The sequence below is a fragment of the Helobdella robusta genome (genome assembly GCF_000326865.2).
Source record: "Helobdella robusta unplaced genomic scaffold HELROscaffold_45, whole genome shotgun sequence".
In the NCBI taxonomy this organism is placed as follows: Eukaryota; Metazoa; Annelida; class Clitellata; order Rhynchobdellida; family Glossiphoniidae; genus Helobdella; species Helobdella robusta.
Window position 1 is genome coordinate 536,074 of NW_008705095.1, and position 9,409 is coordinate 545,482.

Here is a 9,409-nt window from a genome sequence, read left to right on the forward strand (position 1 = left end):
GTATTGTTGCTGTTGTTGTTGTGGTTGGTGTTGTTACAATGGTAGTTTGTCTTGTTTCTGTTAAGATATAGATATATTTCATAGATAGAGATATAGTTGTGGATGAGTTTGTTTTTGCCGCTAGGATCTCGGCGGTTCTTGTTTTTAATACCTCCGTTAACTTCGATGTTATAGTAGTTACTGTTATTGTTATTCTTGTCGATAACATTGTCGTCATAAATATTATTATTTCTATTATTCCTATTATTATTTCTATTATTTATAATTTTTTTATCATAATTATCATTATTATCATTAATATCATCATTATCATAATTATCATTATTATTATCATTATTATTAATATTATTATTATTATCATTATCATCATTATTATTATTATTAGTATCATTATCATTATTATTATCATTTTTGTTATTATTATTAATATTATTATTATTCGTATTGTTAAGACTTCTTTTGCCAGGGCTTTTCATAGCAACAAAGGCGTTTGAACTTTCCATTGTGCTTGCAGGCATTACATTGTCGTTGGTGTCGTTGCGGTTGTCGCTGATGTAGCTGTGGTTGAAATAATCGTTGTAGTAGTAGTGGTAGCTGTTGTTGCTGTTGTTGTGGTGGTAGTAGTAGTGGTGGCTGCTGTTGTTGTTGTGGTTGTTGTTTTTGTTGGTAAGAATTTTGTAACTAAGGTATTTAGTGTTGTTGTTATCAAAAAATATTTTCATTAGTTTCTTACAGAGGTTGTTGTCTATAACGTTGGTGAGATTGTTTTTAGTGTTGTTGATGTGATTGATTTTGTTGTTTGTATTCGTGTTGTTTTTAATGTTGTAGTTGTTGATGTTATTGTTCATGTTGTTGATGATGTTGTTGTTGTTGATGTTATTGTTGTTGTTGTTGTTGTTGAACCTGATATCATTATTTGTCAAGTCATTTGTATTACAGTTACAGAAATTAATGTGATCATCATCACCGGCGTGATTTTTGTTAATGTTATCTTTGCTGATGTGATTGTTGTACCATCTGGAGCTCCATACCATGGCGTTGATGCTATTTCTGGATGAAATTTTGCTGCTATACGGACGTGTGTGGTCTCTTGGTCTTACTGTCATTTCAGAACCTTTGAAAGTAAATTAAATTTTTGATTTGAAATGTTTTTTTTTAATGATTATTTTTCAAAAATTATTTTTCAAAAATTATTTTTATGTTTCAGTGTTTGAGCTAGCTACAAACAAAATGATTTATTTCATGTTTTTTCAAGTTCGTTTTTTTAAATAGCTTTTTGTGGGAAGTATTTGCAACTTAATTAAAAAACTATTTTTTTTATTCAATTTAATTAAATTTATACTGTGAATAAAATAGCATAGTTTGAAAAAAAAGTTTAAATCTTTATTCGGGACTTAGGAACTTGAAGTTGTCAAATCCTGATTCGAATTTGTCCATGAATCTCGCAATTCGGTAAAGTATTGGATTCGTCGAATCCATCGCTAGAAATTCGATACAAACCAGAGTCTTGATTATAAAAAGTTATTTTTTTTAAAGTTTTCAACTATAAATTGATGAGAGAACTTTGTGAACTTTTTAAGACCTCGTGTTAAACTTCTCCAACAAAATATACTGCTAGGTAAAGTCATCATTTGGACAGTTTGAATAAATTGCCTAATTATTCATGACCAACTATCATCATCATCGTCGTCATCAATACATCATCATCATCTTAATCATTATCGTCATCGTCATCACCATCTTCATTCCGCCAAAACACCTCAATGGAATGAGCGCATTATGAATAGCAATCCATCCATCATAGACTGAACAACATTCGGAAAACTATAAGCTGTCAATGCTGATGTTGTTGTTGATGCTGTTGTTGATGTTGTTGTCGGTTGTTGATTTTGTTGTTGATATTTTTGTTGATGATGTTGATGTGTTGTTGATGTGTTGTTGATGTTGTCGGTTGTTGATGTGTTGTTGATGTTGTTGATTTTGTTGTTGATGATGATGTTGTTGTTGTCGGATGTTGTTGATGCTGATGCATTGTTGATGTTGTTGTTGTTGATGTTGTTGGTTGTGGTGGTATTTTGTTGTAGTAGTGGTTGTTTTTAGCAATGTGCGGTTACTGATCACTTTGCAACTCTCCAAAACATTAGTTGGTAAATGTCTTAGTGGCAACCTGCTGTTACCGGCTTCAAATGCATTCCAGAGAAGAGTGACGCTGAGTTGAGGACATCTTACATAAGACACACCACTAAAACTTATATTAGGCTAAGTTTTAGCTCATCAGACCTCGTTAAATTTGACAAATCAAAGTGCACGCTATCTGTTCAGTCACACGTCATGTAATAAAGGCAGAAATTGTAGATTGAATAAATAGAAACACTAACATATAATGGTAAAGTAGCATTGAATGTTTATTAGCATTAATATTTATGCTGCTATAAAATGAATCCCCCATCGATAAAACTAAAACCTATATGGATATAGTTGTGTGGTTTATGCTTCGAGGCTAGATAGCCAGATTAGGTCGATGATTCAGAGTGCTTCGGTTTTTGAAGTTTAAATTTGTCTATCCGTGCCAGCCAGTGTTTCGTTTTATGTCTCGTTAAAGTAGGTTCATATGCGCCCTTTTTCGTTTATGTCTGTTTGAGACCGTTTGGGTACTTTTGGTTAGGGCGGATGGCTTTTTAACGGGTTTTGTGAATGGTTTATTTCAATTGCTCTCTAGACATTTCAAGTGCCTATTTTGTTCATTTTGTTCATGAAAGTTATTACAACAAACAGAAATGATACACAGCCCAGATAAATTTAAAATTGGAAACTAGATGTTAGAAAAATCATTTTAGCATCGTTTTCAAGCTCACAGCATGAGCCAACAAGGCAACTCCAAATACCATTAACACTTTAATAATTTTTCTTGCATGAATTCGAAAATGAAATTTATCCTCAAAATTATCTATGCATTGTATATCATTGAATTTCAACTCACCACACCACACCACCACCAGCTGATGTAGTCACTGCCAACGCGTTTGTCAAAATGTGTTTGGGTGTAATGGTAACTTTGCCTATGTAGGTCTGATGAACTAGTTGCCCCTGTAATGTGTTTGTACGTCTCTGTGTGTTTGTGTATGTGTTTGTGTATGTGTTTGTGTGAGTGTGTGAGTATGTGTGCGTGCGTGTGTTTGTGTGTTATGAAATTATTTCTTCAATTTTGTCAGGTCAATCATATTCGTTATCCATTCCATCATTATCTCTATCGTTTGATTTTATCCTGATTTAAAAAAAAAAGGATAAATAAGTTCATAAACGAATTAATGATCGAATGGATGGATAGATGTATAAACGGATGAATGAATGAATGAATGAATGAATTGAATGAATGAATGAATGAATGAATGATTTGAATGAATGAATGGATAGATGAATAAATGAACGAATGAATGAGTGAATGAATGAATGAATGAATAAGTGAATTAGTGAATAAGCAAATGAGCGAATGAATAAAAAACAGACGATCGGATTAACGAATAACTAAAAAATATTCTTATATGCATTTGAAAATTCATTTGAAATGTTACCCTCTATGAACCTACATACATACATACAAAACATATTTTGGTGGCTTCTAAAGGCCGTAGCGAATATAAAAATTGTGGACGCTAGGGCTGGCTGTAAGAATGATGATCGATGACTACAAAACTGACGACGGCGATAATGAAGACGATGAAGACAATGACAGTTTATTAACTATTTGAGACATTCTTTTCAACGTCAGTTTTTAAGAAGTTCAGAAAATGAAAATAAATAAAGTCGCTTCATTCGCACGCTGCTAAATTATGAAGTGTTCTGATAAGTTTCTGACAGCTTTGCCTCAAGTCCTATGTTGACTTTTTTCAATTTATATTTTCGAAATTAATAAAAATTTCAATCTTTGAATGTATTATTTTGATTTTTTCTAATCATTTTTAAAGTTTTTGAATCCCGGTATCGAGATGAACGTCTTAATCATTTAAATATAAATCTTAATCCATTGTTCTAAATGTTGTTGATGGAAGATTTGCACGTACGTAGATGTTTACCTCTGCACCATGCATGAAAAAACAACAGAGTCATTTGCGTAGGAAAAGGTGGCCAAAGGTAGACCCCATAAAAAAAACCACCCATTCGTGGCAGAAAAAATGTTGAAAATTTTCTGATGGAATCTGTTTTAAATGTAGTTAAAATTTTAAATGTAGTTATTAGGAAATAGATCATTTTGAAAATTTTATTTTTAATGTTTTGAAAACAATTTTAAAAATTTTTTACTGAGAAATAAAAAATAATTTTATAATGATACCTAGAGGCAAAATCAAGGAACGACTTTTTGGATGACGCAAATACAAAAGAATTTTTTCTTTATAATTTCTGTTTAAATTTAATTTTTAATAGCGGTAATTAGCCTCAAAAGCCAAATTTTAGGAAACTCCTATTACTTAGAAATGTGTTTTTGAAGTTGTTAGTTACAATCCTTGCAAAAAAAACAAACAAATTTTCAACTTTTAAAAACCATTCTGCATCGAATGTTTATCCGGGTAACCGATGACTTTGCTAATAAGTTGTGGCGTGAATTCTTGTTTTCATCTATTTTTATTTATATATTTTTGTTTACTTATAAACAATGTTTATGTTTTAAACTTTTGGAGGGCAAAACATCGTTCGTTTGACTGATTATCTTCTGTTTTTGACAAACTTTTATTGCGCATGGAAGTGTTTTGTTTGAGTTGTGTCAATAATATGTGTGCCTCTTTAAATTTGTTGAAATTTAGAACAAGAAAACAATGTTTTTTTATAATTTGGTTTAAACTCTTTGTTCATTTCAATTTGTTGACAAGGAGCTAGCCAAAGCCTAAACCAATAAATGATCATAAAAACATTTAATAATCCCAAAGCCTGGTTATTCTTAAAAAACTAAACCCGTAAATGATCATAAAAACATTTAATAATGTATAAATGTATTTTATTGGCTAGCAATAACGATACATAAAAATTTGATGAAACAATATATTACATTTTACTATTATTTATTCATTTATCAATTAATGAAACATAAACAAAAAGACTTTTCTATAAATATATCAATGATGCCATGATAAAATTGATACATGTAATGAAGTACAATGTACGTTGAATTGCAGTAGCTGGTACTACATAAGTACCGCCATCAAAAATTTCAATAGAATACTGCAAATTTTACTGACTTCAAGTGCATGTGTACCGAAGCATACGGACATGTGAACTATCGAACGAATTCGATAGATTAGATATTATTTTATGGATGGAAATCTGCCTCTACTGTTTTTAGTACAAGAGTGACTTGTGTGTGTGTGCGTGCGTGTGCGTGTGTGCGTGCGTGTGTGTGTGTGCGTGTGTGTGGTGTGTGAATGTGGAAGTGTGGTTATGCGAGGTAGTTACATGTAAGGAAATCGTTAATGGTATATTTACATATTTTACTTTAAAACTTAAATTCATTGAAAACATTTTTCACAAAATATCAAAGGACATAGAAGTAAAATAATTCTGTAAACTCTCTCTCTCTCTCTCTTTTTATTGTTAAATTATATTTTGAGTTGATTTCAAATATTTAAAAGCTACAAAACTTTTTATTGACTTAGGAAATGATTTCATGTAACACATCACCACAAACAAATTTTTTTACAGACTTTTACCCAAAGTGAAACAATAAACTTCAAAAGAAAATTTGTAAAAACATAAAAAGGAATTTTTTTTTTGCAAAAAACTCTAAAAGTCGTGAAGAGAAAAATTTGAAAATTTCATACCAATATTGACGTTTTAAATAAAATTAACTTGGTGCACGTAGAGCAGAGTTACTTAACATGTGAATTATTGAGTAGCCTTCTTTGAAGTAAGTTAACTGGATTGAAGTAGAAAAAAAGCCGGTAGGTTTGTTGTTTGTTGAATTAATTTAAAAGTTTTTCCAACAATTTTTTGGGGTTTGTGTTTAAAAATTCTCAATGCGTTAAAAAATAGACAGGATGTGATGTTGGCTTTTTAAACATTTGACTTGACTGTTGAAATTTGAAGTTTTCTATTTTGTTGTTTTAAAAAAAAATTAAAAATTATTTATAAAAACGTTTCAAAGTTAGAGCCGAATGACAAAGAGAAATTGTTCTTCTCGTACTGATCGAGTTGTTGAGAACTGTTGTACATCGGGTTCGGAAATGTTATCAGTCACCTAATTTATTTTTAAATGATAAACTTGATGAGATAGCACGGTTAGGCGTTTATAAATGCCATTTAATGGATTTAATGATGAGTTATAAGGCTAAAAATTTCACAAAAAATTTGAACTTATCTCTACGGATGGTTAGGATACGACCAAGTATTTTGGCAAGGAATGTTTCTCCAACGACAAAAAGCAACTAACACATACATTCACAGTATACAAACTAGATCTAGATTTCAAATCTATTGGCACTTTTAGTAAAAATATAAATAATATTACATTATTAATAAGTTGAAAGTTTAAATATTTTATCATAAGAATATAAATGCCACTATGTGTGTGCAATGTATAAAACAAACTTGATTTCAGCTGTGTAGAAGTTTTGTATTAATTTGTAGAATGATTATTACATGATTATTACCGTACAAGTGTTTTTTAAATTAAGAACTGGAGACAAAATTCTTGAAATTGCAAACGAAAATTCAAAAACCTCGTTAGAAGTTCTGTAACATCTTTTTAACGTTTGTGTATGTGTGCGTGTGAGTTTGTGTGTTTTTTTTCTAAATGAAAGTTACACATTGTCGTGGGCTATACTTCTTATTGTATCATGATTTTGGATGACGTTTATTTCAAAAATTGAATGGTTTAGCTATCTATTGTGGAAAGAGTTTGTTTTTTATTTGAAGTAATGCCATTTTTTTGTATGTTTTTTATTGTATGCGTGATTGTATCATTTTGTATGTTTGTGTTTTTTGTATTTGTGTGTTTGTTTGAGTAATTTTTTGTATGTATACACACATTTTTGAGTGTAAAGGAAATATAATTGTATGTTTTTGTGAAAAAAAAATTATGCACCGGAAGTTCAAATACTCCCATCGGTCGTTCAAATACTCTGAAACAACCCATCGTTTCATACAAGAAAAAAAAGAAAGGAACTTGAAACAAAAAGAAAGAGGAAGAAAGAGAGAGAGAGAGAGAAAAAGAGAGAGAGAAAGAAATTAAAAAAGAGAGAGAGAAAGAGGAAGAGAAAGAGAGAGAGAGAGAGAGAAGGAATGAGTGAACGAAAATTGAATGAAAGCAAAATATGAGACAATAACATCCATCTCGCATCAGCGTTTTGTCCTCAGATAACAATGAAAAATCTATATTCACCATCGTCGTGTCAACATCCTCTTCTCCTTCTCCACCTTCTCATCATCATCATAACTGCTCCTGAATTTCATCATTATTCATCATTACCATTTCAGCTATCGTCATCATCATCACATCATCAATATTATACTCAGCTTGAAGTAATGTCACTCACTCACTCACTCACTCACTCACTCACTCACTCACTCACTCACTCACTCACTCACTCACTCACTCACTCACTCACTCACTCACTCACTCATTCACTCACTCATTTATTCATTCGTTCGTTCGTTCATTCATTCATTCACATTATTTATTTTTCATTCTTTCATGAAATTATTTCAGATAACTTATTTCATCCAGAGCAGAAGAAAAATTGAAAAGTTTTGGACCAAGACCGTCATTCAGCTGCAATTAAACTTTTGAGTTATCGGAGAGATTGAATTGATGTATTTGTGAGATTATTCCACTGATGATGATGAATTTTTTATTAATTATTCACTCGGCGTTGGTTTGATGATGGATTATTTTTCACTAAAAAAATGAATTAAATGACAAACGCTGCTGAGATGTGGTTTTTGAGAAGAATTATGAAAATTAGTTGAAACTCTCATACTTCGAATGAGGATGTATTAAAACAGTCCGGTTATGAAAAGAGGAAATTACCACAGATAATCCGACGGGGGCAGTTAAAGTTTTTTTGGTCACATCATGCGGAAGGAAAGAATGGAAAATCTAACAACTACTGGAGAGAGTGCAGGGAGAAGAGATCGCGGAAAACAACGAACAACATTCTCGAAGTCCTTGTGTCACTTGTTGAATATCACCACATTTCAACTACTACAAAGTGTTGAAGATCTGGTTTTGCGGAGGTCAATGGTCGCCAATGTCCTGAAAGTATAAGGCACGAGAAAGAAGAAGAAGAAATTGTTTATTGCGTGAAATTCATTTATTTTTTTTATTTTTTAAAATTCATATATCACAAATTTAAAAAAATAGGTAGTTTTAAAAAACTAATTTGTTAATTTTTATGACAGATTGAATTCCTCAAAATTGACTGACGCTTTTCTGTCATCGTCTTATAAAAAAAAATCCTTCAAAAAAATGTGTTAAACTTTTTAATATAACCCAAACCTTTGATATATTTCACGGTGTGGTATGAATTTCGAAATTCTAAATTCGGTGAGATTTTTGTTAGGCTGATCTCGTTCTATCTATTAAATGCTAACTCGTGACTTAAAGCATCTCACACAAGTTATTTTTCATTATCTGGTGGGAGAGGTAGAAGAGGTAAGTTGAGTGAGTGCATTTTATTTACTTTTGTTTCAAAACATTTTCTTATCATTTGGCTGCTGGAACTTGTATAACTGAGTGAAAAATTATTTTAAAAAGTCTAGGAGTTTTTGGGTAAGTACATAAAGTTGTGCGGCTCATAATTCCTGCATTTTATAGTATTTTAGTTGAAAATGGCATTTAGACACAGAGAAAAAATAAATTTACTCGGAACGTTATCAATTATCACAATCAGTTCTCGCCATCTAAAAATGTTTGCTCATCGTAAACTTCTTTCATTTTGTCAAAAAATAATAGTTAACTTTTCTATCTTTGTCATCATCACCATCATCACTATCATCATCATCATCACCATTGACACCATCACTATCATCATCATCACCATTGACACCATCACTATCATCACCATCACCATTGACACCATCACTATCATCACCATCACCATTGACACCATCACTATCATCACCATCATCACTATCATCATCATCATCACCAACAACACCATCACTATCATCATCATCACCATTGACACCATCACTATCATCACCATCACCATTGACACCATCACTATCATCACCATCACCATTGACACCATCACTATCATCACCATCATCACTATCATCATCATCATCACCAACAACACCATCACTATCATCATCATCACCAACAACACCATCACTATCATCATCATCACCAACAACACCATCACTATCATCATCATCACCAACAACACCATCACTATCATCATCATCACCAACAACACCA

The 9,409-nt window shown here is 31.6% G+C and overlaps 2 protein-coding genes across 2 annotated transcripts in view; both read right to left on the bottom strand.

Moving 5' to 3' along the window:
- HELRODRAFT_177938 (hypothetical protein) overlaps positions 1-1,106 on the bottom strand; it is a gene marked incomplete at both ends in the record, with an annotated part of 4,692 nt that extends 3,586 nt beyond the window's left edge. The window contains one exon of the mRNA XM_009026090.1: positions 152-1,106. Within this exon, the coding sequence (XP_009024338.1) occupies positions 152-1,106 (955 nt within the window). The remainder of the gene's footprint in view (positions 1-151) is intronic.
- Positions 1,107-1,383: 277 nt separating this feature from the next.
- Positions 1,384-4,158, bottom strand: HELRODRAFT_177939 (hypothetical protein; the record flags this gene model as incomplete). The annotated part of the gene is made up of 3 exons (XM_009026091.1): positions 1,384-1,506; positions 2,981-3,108; positions 4,074-4,158. The coding sequence occupies 3 exons, from the start codon at positions 4,156-4,158 to the stop codon at positions 1,384-1,386; spliced, it is 336 nt and encodes a 111-aa protein (XP_009024339.1).
- Positions 4,159-9,409: the final 5,251 nt, after the last annotated feature.